Consider the following 13,475-nt stretch of genomic DNA (forward strand, 5'->3'; position numbering starts at 1 on the left):
TTAGGCCTCCCGAATGTTCCTCTGTCATCTTCAGATCTCTATGAACTGATAGCTTGAGCATGTTTTCATGTGAACATAGCCCCACAGCTGGTTTGTTTGTGTGATTGTGGCTAGGAGCTAGAAACAGCGCAAACGTGTCTGTCTACGCCATCTTATTGGTCCAGTGCTGCTGCTGCTGTGTATGTGTGTATGGGCGTGACATACGGTGTCTGCAGGTACCAAACATGTTTCATTATTGAGGTGATCAGTCAGCCCTGCTCATGTGTATGTTCAATCAGGCCTGCTCATTAAGTGTGTGCGTGCGCGTGCGTTATTAGTGACCATGGAGAATACCACATGGCGCACACATCAGACCTAGCTGTATAGATTACTAGGACACTATGTCTACATTGAAACTACTCAACATGGCTAGGACAGCTGCATACCCTCCTGGGTTCTAAGCTGGAAATCACAGATCTCCATGAATATCTACAGTTAACGCAGGTAGAATTCACAGACAGCTATAAAAAACACCCCATTGTGATGATTAATTGCCTATTATCAGGTTATGTAGCTGTAGGTTGATTTGTTGGTTTAGAATACTGAAACCTTGAGTTAGCAGTTTTTGCATAAAGCATTCGGCTCATTTAGCAAACGTACTTCAGTCACCAATTGACCCTTTAATAAGCCCCGCCCCATAATTTGGGGCAGTTTATCGCAATCGAATTAATAGCAGCTGTTGTCAAGATGACACCTTGGACATGCTCACGTTTAAATCCCATGAAAGCCAGTGAGGGCTAGGGCAAACATTTTGAGTTTTCTTTTCAAAAAATAAAATTTTTAATGGCTAAATAATTGAATAGTGCACCAGGAGTACTTGCTACTCTAATTCCTGAAATGCAGAACCTGTTAATTAAGTATTTTTTGAATCCAGAATTATACTTTTTTTAAAGCTTCATTGTTTGCTGGCTCTGCTGGTTAGCTAGCTCTCTGTCTCACTAGCCACTTAATTTAACTTGTTTTCTCAAATGTATGTTCCTAACATTGCTATTTGCTTTCAACATCAGGATACGATTTGAAGGCACTAGTTAGCTCCAAAAGTGATTATAGCTTTGACTGTATGCTGACAGGTAATTAATTACACAAACATAATTTTACCAGGTTCCCGTGAAGCAATTGTAATGATAGTCCACCACAACATATCCAATAGTTTCCTGATTAACAAGGGGCAGTCTGTGTTTAATTTCATTTTGTATTAAAAACACAGTTTGAGATCATTGTGAGGGGATTTCACCAGTGGTTTAATGGGGAATTGGGCTTTCGAAAAATTTGTCCAAGGTTGCAACAGTAACCAAAGGGGGCGGAGCTTAGCAAAGGGTCAAATGCTACTGTGTTCTTGCAGTTACAATGAGACACTTAAATCCTTATGTTTGGATATGAAATTAAAACTGCATTTGTATAGCCAGCCTGTGCTTTGCCCATGCTGGAGAAAAGGGGTGTAATTTCTGGGTTCATTGAGCTGAGCTAGGCTAGACTATCACTCACTGGAATGACTGGCAGGAAATGCACTGTTGTTTCTCCACATGAACGCTCCAGAGACCACACTGCTAGTCTCATCTACTGCCAACATTATGCATAGAGAAATGGGTCAGTCATCACTCTCGTCTCTCATTCTAAAACTGATAGAAAGGGAACAACAGAATGCTAGAATAGTGTGCTGTTAGAGCTTGTTGTACACAATGAGGCATGTTCAGTCAATGCTCAATGGATTATATTTAAAAGACAAAGGGCCTTTCTCCACGCCAGCTAATAAACTCTATTTATTAACTATTGGCTGTTAAAGCTATGGTTAGTGGGAGGACCTTTCTGACACATACGAATAACAGTAATAAGGACTGACTGACTTCTTCGTTGCCTAACCTATACTCAATGTCTTGTCTTTACCTGAGGCTCGACTAGCAAGGTGTGTTGGTTGTGTGTGCGTCTGTGTGTGTGTGTGCGTGCGTGCGTGCGTGTGTGTGTGTGTGTGAGAGAAAGACAGAGGGAGAACATTTATTGGTGAAAGTGTGTGTGTTTGGGTTGGGTTTGATGTTTTTGCGTGCCCATGTGCTACTGTGTGGTGTGTTGAGACGTGCGCAGGGCTTCGGGACAAAGGGCTCAGTGAGCCGGTGCAGACATCGCTCAGTGTCACCAGTTAGAGATGCACCCCCAGTCCCCAGAGCCCCTTTTCTTCCTTGAGGGAGCTGGCCTGCACCCTACAGGGTCCCCTATGAGGTTTCTATGGTGACAGCTCAATGCATTTGTCTCAAGGATGCTGTTGTCCCTAGACCATTCAAGCTCTCTCTCAATAGCTCTGACTAGTCCCATGAAATCCTTCACTGAGCCCTGGTAGAGGAGCTGGAGTTAGCCTGCGCACTGTGCATATTCTTAATGACATTTCTTTCTTGTTCTGTGTTTGCAGGAGAAAGGGCTGAATGTGGGACTACGAGGTAAGGTGTCTTAAGATAACTAAACCATTTCAAATACCCTGCCTTTGACCGAACTACTCTCATGGTGCATACAATATAATATATATTATACGGTTATTTGATTTCAGTGGGTGTCTAATAGAAAATAAAGAAGAAAAGTACTGCAGATCATACAGTATGGAGTTCTCGGCGCATCTTGTTCACAGACGTCCATTGTTTAATACTTCATTAACCTTATTGCCAGGAGTTAATACAAATCTAAGCATAATTTGTTGCAACGATGAGCCACAATGAGCAGAATGGTTGAGGCTGTGTTTAGAGTTCCGGCTGGATGGCAGAGAGGAGAGTGCTGTGTGTCACTGATCTGTCCGTCCCTGGGAAGGGCTTCAGGGCCGCAGTGCAGATGGATCAGGAATGCTGGGTAGCTGTTAGTGTGTGTGTGGGTGGGTGGGGTTGGGGGGCAGGCCCTGAATAGGAAACCTGAACATTGTCAGCTCTGCCTCCCTCTGAGGGCAAATTACCGACTCGGTGTGTGTGTGAGAGAGAGATATTAATGAAGGAAATCCCAAGGTGTATTTTAACATCTTTGTAATGTTATTCTAAGTTTCGATAAGGCTTAAATAAGTGTTTGGACTGCTACTTTGGTTTGCCCTGGCCGGGACTTGCTGAAGTACCACTGGTCTGCTAACCACACTGTCATTTATTTGTGAGGGATAACCTGAACTATCAGCAGGTGTGCTTGATTTTATTAGTTCTGGTAAATAATGTTTACATTATGCTATACATTAGGAGTCAAGTTTTCAATAGGTCAGTCATAGTGGGTTTTATAAGGGGCCCGAAGCCTCCGGCCATAGAGCCACTCAGGGACCTCCCAGCAGCAAGGCCTAACGCAGACTAGCACTGCTTAGGGGTTAATTACAGGGCAGAGCCATCAGGTTTAAATAACACACATCAGCAATAAAACGTCTCGTTTTGGTTGAATTTTCAACATTTAGATGTGGATCACTTCCTCCTGCCTACACACATTTCCTCTTGATAAACAGAGTGCAGGGGGACATTTTGGAAGGTGGAAGTCAGGTCTATTGAGAGATGATGTTTTCATACCTGCATTTCAGCCTTGCGTGTTCGTTTCACAGCATATGGTGTTTTTGTTCCCCTCCTCACCCGTCATCTCCTCAGGCCCCCCACTCTCCCCCCTAAACCACAGAAAATGCGGAAGCCTAGGCCGCGCTCAGTCTATAACCATAAGCTGTTTAACGGCAATATGGAGACATTCATCAAGGTACCCCCCCCCACACACACGCACACAATGGGTTGTGTGAATGAGCGACCCTGTGGGGCTAAAGGAGGAGGCCCGCTCTCCTTCTCTCTCCCTCTCTCTCGCTCCTCCTGCTCACTGCTCTCCCTCATCCTGTAACCACTGTCCTTAACCTCACCTCCACTTTCTCTGTTCCCTTGGCTCTGACGATGCACACAGGCAGGGTGGCAGTGGGTTAGTGTCTCCCTAGTCTTTCGGATGGAGCAGTAGCACAGTTTCTCCTCTGCTTATCTTCAGACGTGAGGATACTGCGTATCATAGTCCCCATAATGGCTACACAGAGGTCCCTGTGCTAGTTGATTCCCTCGATGCACCTACATCTCACTGCAACTCAAGCCCTCCCAGTGGCCCCTGACCTGTGCTTATCCTCCAGGCCTCCGAATGGGGCTCTTTCTGTCTATCTGTCATCTGTGCTTCTCTAACTGTGTTGCCTCTCTGCCTCCCTCCCTCTGCACCTCCTTGCTGTGCTGCTTTCTGTCCCAGGGGAAGACGGAATGCCCGTACCCGCAACCAGGTACTATCAGTGGGGGTTGGTAGGATGGGAGGTAGGGCGCGTGGCACGGTGCTGTAGAGTGGGCCGACTGAAAACGATTACCACAAACAGCTCTACATGCCTATTCCTGCTTTCCTCCACACGCAGTCGTACTAATGAGCTCCAATAGCATGTCACTGCTGCTCCTCTTGTTTCATGACTGCTTGCTTGCGGTAACAGGGGGCTGTGAATAGTAATGATTTCTATCTGTCATTTTAATCCTGCTCATATGAATGCTGGTGGACACTGCTGTTTATGAAGCATCGGGAAGAGGCATTTGTTTCTTTATGGCAGGGTGCAGGGCAAGCTTAGAATAATCAAGGCTCTGCCTCTTCTTTTAGTATAATGTGAAGTAAGGCCTAATTGGTTGTTATGTACAGTATGCTGAAATGTTTTTATTATGCTGTGCTGCTTCACATAAGCAACAGAATCTATCAATATGGCCAGTATAGAATGTGTGGTTTTCTAGTCACTGTATAAGTGTGAGTCATCCATGCTTTGCTCTTACTATTGCCATGATTTATCTTTCAGGACTCCGGTCAACCTATTCCACTTGTGGTGGAGAGCTGTATTCGACACATCAATTTGTATGGTAAGTCTAGTAGAATCACACCTTACTGATGGCTTCTACCATTTAACAGTATTCAAAACACCAGTAGAAAGCTGTGAACTCCGCTGTGAGCTCTTCATATCTCATAACAGATGACAGAACCTCTGGGTAGAGGTAATCCATTTACTAAGACATCTCCAGGTGTTGAGACAAACCTGCTATGATTTAAAACCTCAGCCCCATGTGCTCTCAGCTTGGAAAACGTGACAGTAGCGCGGCAGCACATCACGCATAGGGACTTCTGACAGGACCCTTGGTCTTTGTTTACTAAATCAGTCCAATCTTCCCTTCCTCCCTCCTCATATCTTCATCCTTCTGTCCACATCTGACTCCAGCCAAAGTGGTGTAGCCTCCAGGCCTGTAACCCCCACCCCTCCCCCTCCATTCCCTACACCCCTAGACCTAATGAAACCCCCACAAACTGATTAGGGGTTCTCTAACAGAAACCATATGCGGCAGACCGACCGAGGGGCCCTCTCCTGGAAGAAGAAAAAACACACGTCCCGTCACGACTAAATTACATTTCCTGCTCTCTGTTGTGTGTTTTCCATTGGTCTTTCATATAGCGGCCGTTTGGGTGTGGGGATAATGGTGGGTTCAGACTCAGTATTATGTTTCTATGTGTTGTTGCAGGGCTCCAGCAGCAGGGCATATTCCGCGTGCCTGGATCCCAGGTGGAGGTCAATGATATTAAAAACTCATTTGAGAGAGGTAGGTCCCCAGTGAGATTGGGGGTAATTGGTAATAGATTAGATTTCTGTTTCTCTCCTACAGCTCAGGATCAATAACATGACAAACCCATTGAATGTCAGCCATACAGTAGATACCTGTTATTTTCTATAATATAAGATCTACGTGTAGCAAGCAATCATTTTTTATTCAGATTTACGGTAATGAAGTCTTCATTGTTTCACTGATTCAGTTCTGTTGCTGTGGTCAGAACTATTAACTCTACTCTGCTATTGTTTGGCTAGGCGAAGACCCATTGATTGATGACCAGAATGAACATGACATCAACTCAGTGGCTGGGGTCCTCAAGCTGTACTTCAGGGGCCTGGAGAACCCTCTATTCCCCAAGGAACGCTTCCTGGACCTCATGTCTACTATCAGTGTGTAGACTCTAAAGCCCTACTTTATACTCTTGGTCAATGTGGTAAATGTGTTCAGGGTAACTGAAACCCTACCCATCTGGCTGGTGAAATAGCACCATTGGGGCTTTGGTTACAGTACATGCCTTTTGGATTATTCCCCGTCCGACACTGAGTAGAGATTGAGTCAGAATAGAAGAGAGAGAAGCCAACATCCGGCTCCAAAGATACATCATCAATCCCCACCACAACACCCTAATCACACTGCTTTATGGGAGGGGTAAGTTAGGGACGAGAGGCAGCGCAGCACATGGAAACAATCTCGACACCACGGCTGTCTGCCTGCCTGTGATTTAATAGAAACCCAATAGGAAGAGAGGAGCGAGGGGGCCACGACAGTCTACTAACTGAGCACAGCCTTGCCGTATTTCCCCCTGCCCCAGATAGCCCAGTCACTCAAATCACCATATCCTCTGGTTTAAACGAGGTGGGGATATCTATTAATGATAGGACTGTTCGTGTTGTCATTCCTGTACCCACAGTATGACTGCCAGGCCCTTGATAAGGTCGACTCATTCTGTGTATTCAGTAGATCATGGCAGTGTAGTGGAGCATAACGTTGCCCTGTATTAATATGGAGTGTTTTTATTTTCCTCCCGTGTCATGACACTCTCTGATCCTCCTCTGTTTCAGAGCTGGAGTCTGGAGCTGAGAGAGCGCATCACGTCCAGCAGATTATTGTGACTCTTCCTCGTGCCGTTATCATTGTCATGAGATACCTGTTCGCTTTCCTGAATCAGTAAGTCGGCCGTATTGACATAAGTCACGTTTTGACAGTCCTCTGTTTTTTAATAGAGTCCCGGGACCAGACTACCTATACACTAAGGGCATACAGTTTAACCGGATGGGGTAAAAGTATGAAATTATAACTTTTATACACATTTGAGAGTCTTGGGGGAAAGAAAAATCACTGTATTGCACTACATCAGCAAGACTTGTGAACCTCTGCTGCAGCAGCCAGAGGAAATGGCATTACTTTCCAAAGAATTGAACAGCCCTACTGTTCACAGCCTATTTACCACCACGTCTGTCGGCAGAGCTTTAGAACATGTTTACGGGCCCGCTTGGAAAGTCATCCCTCAACCCAGTAATATACCTGCCCTGTTTTATTGGGCTGTTATTTTATAATCCTTTTTGCTTGGTTCCCCTGCAGAACAAAGAGTTTGATTCCACATCCTGACTTTTACCTCCGTGTTTGATCCCCCCCCACTCAGACTGAGTTTGGCTCTGGGCCAGCTGTAGGTCTTTACTGCTTCTCTCCAGCGCCACACCACTCTGCTTGGATTATTAGCCCCTCTTAAAGTAGACGAGGGTGAAGATACTGTAGGCCTGCTACCTAACTAGGATGCTGCTGGAAGGAAGGATGGTCTCACTGCCCCCCAAACCAGGATGGCTTATTACTATTGGCTACTATTTGGGGCGGTAGGTAGCCTAGTGGTTAGAGCGTTGGGCCAGTAACTGAAAGGTTGCTGGATCGAATTCCCGAGCTGACAAGGTAAAAAAATCTGCCATCCTGCCCCTGAGCAAGGCAGTTAACCCACTGTTCCCCCGTAGGCCATCATTGTAAATAATGATTTGTTCTTAACTGATGTTAAGTGATATGACATGCTATTCTATAAAATCCTTTCACCGTAATTAATATTACCTGATTGAGCTAATGATGTAAATGTAATTAACTAGAGAGTCGGGGCACCACGAAATAATATTTATAGAGCTGTTATCTCCCGAATAAACTCTTAAAGACCTAGTAATATTTTACATCAATAGCAGTCAATATTAATTGTCACCTTAATTCAGTCTCATCTGAAAGTTGTAAATTCTTGGTTATCTTCACGAACCCTGGCTAACAAGTTGAATCAGCAATACAAAATTGGGTTTAATTATTTATTTACTAAATACCTAACTAATCACACAGAATTACACAGATATGACAGCTTGTTACACAAAAGAAAAGGGCTGGGTTTGAGTGAAAGAGCGGGAAGACTGAGTAACAAAAGATGAAGCTGTGCTATCGTAAAGTACAGTATCTTATGCATTCTAAATTGCCGCCCATTTGGAAAATAAAAATGCAATAAATATTTACTCTGAGCTGCCCTTCAGTAGGTTGGTGATAGATGGAAGGCCGTGTTGCCAAACCGAGTCCTTTGTCCTTTGAAGAATGTATCTGGTGGTCAATTGGATACGTTGTAGTAATGTTGTTGTGTGATAGACGGGATACTCTGTCTGTTCCTTCCTAACCCTCGTTTGCAGCTGCTGTTGCTAACTCAACGGCTAGGAGGTATCACTTCTGTAGTGAATAAGAGTTCAAAGTTCATACCATTCGCAACCAAAGCTCACGCTGATGTTGGCTTCGTTCTGTAGTTATTATCTGAACCATTCTGACAGTGGACCGTCGTCCTCACATCCTCGGAACAGGAGGTTACATTTTCGTCAAGGCTTTATATAGTGGAGCGAGAAGGGTGTGTCTGAAAAGTATTATAACCCATGACTCTTCACAGGGGCGGGCCACTGATTGAGCAGAGCCCTAACCTTATGAAAACCCAATTCTCACATTTTAGAAGCTAAAATCACATTTCATCCCATCACAAATAATTTCATATTCAAACATTTAAATTAAACAACAATTCCATGTGAATCCGATAACTCTGATGTGTAGACTTTCCACTGTAGAGTTTATGTCATCTTATCATTGATGAGAATGTCTCAGATGACAACCGAACTGACATCATTTTCATTAAGTACCACTGCATGTGTTCAATTGGTCGGGTTACCAGAATATAGTTAATTTCCCCCCACCTTCTGATGTTCCCAGAATCTCTATGTTAACCAAGGGGTTTTCAAATGTAACATCAGTAGGGTAGAGAGAGGAAAAGGGGGGAGAGGTATTTATGACTGTCATAAACTTATCCCCCAGGCCAACGTCATGACACAGACTTGCCTAGTTAAATAAAGGTTAAATTTAAAAAAAGTATATATAACAAAAAAAATCGGCCTGTTAAACTGTGAAGTTAGAAGGGCAGGCTTGTTAAAGCTGGATAGGTGTGAGAATCTAGGTGACAACTAAACGGGGTGACTAAGGAATGTTCTAGCTAAGCTGGAATGTTGAGGGTTAAGGTAATGGGGTTTAAGGATGTATTTACTAAGCTGTGGTTGAAGACTGATTCCAAGCCAACAGGTAGTAGAGGAGATGATGCAGATCTCAAATCTGTCTAGAGTCCAGACTCTAAGCACAGTATAAGCATTTTGGAGACGTATATATTCTATTGGCAAACAAGTAACTATAAGTAAGTTTAAAATGGAATCACCCGTCAGCCAGATTTTCATCTCTTAATGTAAACACGACCTAATTGTTCACCCCACTCACTCAAACCTCTTCCCTTCCATCCAGTCTGTCCCAGTACAGTGATGAGAACATGATGGATCCCTATAACCTGGCCATCTGCTTTGGCCCCACCCTGATGCCCATCCCCGACGGACAGGACCCTGTAGCCATCCAGGCACACGTCAATGAGGTCATAAAGACCATCATCATCCACAACGAGGTCATCTTCCCCAGCCACCGCGAGCTGGATGGGCCGGTCTATGAGAAGTGCATGACTGGAGGAGAGGAGTACTGGTGGGTAGCAGCTAGACCTGGGAGGACAAAACCTTTAAGACAAGCACTGAAGACATACAGTATGGCTAAGGCTAAAGCAGTAATACTGCTGCTGGTGTAACCCTGGGTTTAGCAGCAGTACAGTAATACTGCTGCTGGTGGATCGAGCATATTTCCAGTGCACAGACTGCAATATTACTGCTTGGGAATGTTTTGCATCTCAAAACTCACAGGGATGGCGTACAAGCCCGTATGTACAGTTAAATGAATACCTTACCTGGAGCTGGTCCAACTAACATGTAGCTGGTACTTCCTGGAGAAATATGATGATATAAACGCCCCCTAGTTCAAATAAGAATTCACTTTGGAACAGATCCAAGTATGACCTGTAACTCATCTTTCCGGGAGGAGGCATTAGTTTAGATTAGTTAGCCTACGCATGTGTCGTGGGTGTGTCTGAGTTTACCATTGATTGACTGTCCATCTCTCTCTCTCTCTCTCTCTCTGTCCACAGTGACAGCCCCCACAGTGAGCCAGGCACCATCGATGAGGCTGACAATGGGACTGAGCCACACACCAGTGAAGACGGTCAGTAACAGGGAGTTCCTTTACTTCTTCAGACCCTGGTACCCTAGAGGAGATGTTAGCAGCTAGCTGGCTACACAGCTAGTCTTAATCAAGCAGTTTGCTGTTGCAGAACTCCAAAAGCTCTTGTTGTCTCCCATTTCACTAGCTACTCTCTATGTTGTGCTTGGTTTTATAATTGAATTGCTGTTTAGCCATGTGGTCATACTTTACACTACTAAAGTATGACATAACAGCATAGTCTGTTCTGTCTATGTTAAAGATGGAGGGTTGGTTGTGTCTGGTAGTCCTGCTGTCAGTGTCTGTCTGCCTCCCCAGGCAGGTACTCTGCTGTGTACTGCAGCACTGTAGGTCTGTGTCTGGACTGGACCTCCCATTTTAATTGCGATACGATGCAAAAACAGCTAATGTACTGTAGCCGTGGGTTAACGTTCCGCTTAATATATACATTCATGCAATGAGCCGTTCAGTATTAAAGAGGTGAGGCAGGACAGGGGCAGTGATTTATCTATGTACCTCTAGATGTCTCCCATAGAGACGGACAGATTGATCTGTAATATCAATTACCACAGCAGATGAATCATACATTTGAGCTAATGAGCCCTTGATATAAGGTTGTAAAAGTTTGTTTTTTAAAGTTGTATGTGGTTGTTTCGAAGCCTGAGGTATTCCGTGTGATGGTTGAATGGGCTCAGTATGAATCTGATCTGGAGTGTAAGAAGGCTGTGTAGATGGAGTTGCCCTGAGCTCTGACTGACCTTATTCTGTGTGTTCTTTAGACTGAAGGAGAGAACTAGGCACAGCTCAGACTGTGACAGCTTAGGGCTGCAAAGGAGCACATCATGCTTGAAGGCGGAGACAAGGTTGTGTGTACATTGTGGGCAACCCCCACCTCTCTCATCTCTCTGTCTCTCTCTCTCTCTCTCTCTCGCTCTCTCTCTCTCTACTTCCGCTTGTAGCTTTCTCTCTCTCCCCTTGTAGCGCCCTCTCTCTCTCTCTCCCCTTGTAGCGTCCTCTCTCTCTCCCCCCTTGTAGCACCCTCTCTCTCTCTCTCCCCTTGTAGCGCCCTCTCTCTCTCTCTCTCCCCTTGTAGCGCCCTCTCTCTCTCTCCCCTTGTAGCACTCTCTCTCTCTCCCCCTTGTAGCGCCCTCTCTCTCTCTCCCCTTGTAGCACCCTCTCTCTCTCTCCCCTTGTAGCGCCCTCTCTCTCTCTCCCCTTGTAGCGCCCTCTCTCTCTCCCCCTTGTAGCGCCCTCTCTCTCTCCCCCTTGTAGCGCCCTCTCTCTCTCCCCTTGTAGCGCCCTCTCTCTCTCCCCCTTGTAGGGCCCTCTCTCTCTCTCTCTCCCCTTGTAGCGCCCTCTCTCTCTCTCTCTCTCTCCCCTTGTAGCGCCCTCTCTCTCTCTCCCCTTGTAGCGCCCTCTCTCTCTCTCCCCTTATAGCTCTCTCTCTCTCTCTCTCTCTCATTCCCTCTCATCTATCTTTCCCTCTCATCTATCTTTCTTCAGCAATAGTAAACAGGTCCCATGGGACTCCCTCCTTTGTGCCTTTGTATTTTCCTGGTAGTCCTCATAGCCCTGACAGAATAATTGGGCTAAAGCTTAACACACCCTGGGAAACCATAACACTAGTCAGTCACAACACCAGAGATACTACTGTATCTGCTGGCTCTCAATGGTCAGACCCAATCATACTGCTGTATGCCAGGCTAGGGTAACAATATCGGGGAGACCCATCTGTAGTGATGGGTGTGTCAGTAATGAGTGCTGACACCCTCCCCAGCCCTCTGAACCAAACAGCAGAACAAAGGCTGACTGCCCCACACTACATGTGGAGAATTGGAAGGAGAGTACAGAGGCACAGCCAGCCAGGGCAGGGCCCTTGGCGCTGGATCGTGGTCTCCCTCTGTTTAATTAGTGTGCATGGAGAGAATGAGAGTCACATGGTCCTGTCTTGGCTCTTCTCAGACCTGAGGCGATACTGCCCTCCACAGCCCGACCCTCAAAATGAGTCTGGAGAAATGGCCGCCCAGCAAGACACAACCACACTTTCTACTTGAAGCTAGAACTAAAGGACTACATGAATACTATATAAATCAGAGAACCACAAAGTGGGCCGAGATTGACTGTTGTGGCCTTCCGCTTGTATGTTGATTCTGAGTATTTGTTCTTTATTGGCGCCGACAGAGATGGCCGCCTCGCTTCGCGTTCCTAGGAAACTATGCAGTTTTTTGTTTTTTTTACGTGTTATTTCTTACATTAGTACCCCAGGTCATCTTAGGTTTCATTACATACAGACGAGAAGAACTACTGAATATAAGATCAGCGTCAACTCACCATCAGTACGACCAAGAATATGTTTTTCGCGACGCGGATCCTGTGTTCTGCCTTACAAACAGGACAACGGAATGGATCCCATGCAGCGACCCAAAAAAACGACTCCGAAAAAGAGGGAAACGGGCACACCGTGCACCACTCCCTAGCATTCTTCTTGCCAATGTCCAGTCTCTTGACAACAAGGTTGATGAAATCCGAGCAAGGGTAGCATTCCAGAGGGACATCAGAGACTGTAACGTTCTTTGCTTCACGGAAACATGGCTCACTGGAGAGACACTATCCGAGGCGGTGCAGCCAACGGGTTTCTCCACGCATCGCGCCGACAGAAACAAACATCTTTCTGGTAAGAAGAGGGGCGGGGGCGTATGCCTTATGGCTAACGAGACATGGTGTGATGAAAGAAACATACAGGAACTCAAATCCTTCTGTTCACCTGATTTAGAATTCCTCACAATCAAATGTAGACGGCATTATCTACCAAGAGAATTCTCTTCGATTATAATCACAGCCGTATATATCCCCCCCCAAGCAGACACATCGATGGCTCTGAACAAACTTTATTTAACTCTTTGCAAACTGGAAACCATTTATCCGGAGGCTGCATTCATTGTAGCTGGGGATTTTAACAAGGCTAATCTGAAAACAAGACTCCCGAAATTTTATCAGCATATCGATTGCGCAACCAGGGGTGGAAAAACCTTGGATCATTGTTACTCTAACTTCCGCGACGCATATAAGGCCCTGCCCCGCCCCCTTTTCGGAAAAGCTGACCACGACTCCATTTTGTTGATCCCTGCCTACAGACAGAAACTAAAACAAGAGGCTCCCACGCTGAGGTCTGTCCAACGCTGGTCCGACCAAGCTGACTCCACACTCCAAGACTGCTTCCATCACGTGGACTGGGATATG

The 13,475-nt window shown here is 45.6% G+C and overlaps 1 protein-coding gene across 2 annotated transcripts in view; it reads left to right on the forward strand.

The window, feature by feature from the left end:
* Positions 1–13,475, forward strand: part of LOC115143125 (SLIT-ROBO Rho GTPase-activating protein 3) — a 134,119-nt gene that overhangs the window by 100,093 nt on the left and 20,551 nt on the right. Inside the window, exons 11-18 of one of the 2 annotated variants that reach the window (XM_029683229.2) lie at positions 2,441–2,468; positions 3,627–3,729; positions 4,829–4,889; positions 5,541–5,618; positions 5,882–6,016; positions 6,689–6,794; positions 9,444–9,671; positions 10,165–10,238. In XM_029683229.2, coding sequence (XP_029539089.1) covers positions 2,441–2,468; positions 3,627–3,729; positions 4,829–4,889; positions 5,541–5,618; positions 5,882–6,016; positions 6,689–6,794; positions 9,444–9,671; positions 10,165–10,238 — 813 coding nt within the window. Of the gene's footprint in view, positions 1–2,440; positions 2,469–3,626; positions 3,730–4,248; positions 4,280–4,828; positions 4,890–5,540; positions 5,619–5,881; positions 6,017–6,688; positions 6,795–9,443; positions 9,672–10,164; positions 10,239–13,475 lie in introns of both variants that reach the window. The other variant, XM_029683230.2, reaches the window with a different exon arrangement.

The sequence above is a fragment of the Oncorhynchus nerka genome, linkage group LG15, assembly GCF_034236695.1.
Source record: "Oncorhynchus nerka isolate Pitt River linkage group LG15, Oner_Uvic_2.0, whole genome shotgun sequence".
NCBI classification, from domain to species: domain Eukaryota; kingdom Metazoa; phylum Chordata; class Actinopteri; order Salmoniformes; family Salmonidae; genus Oncorhynchus; species Oncorhynchus nerka.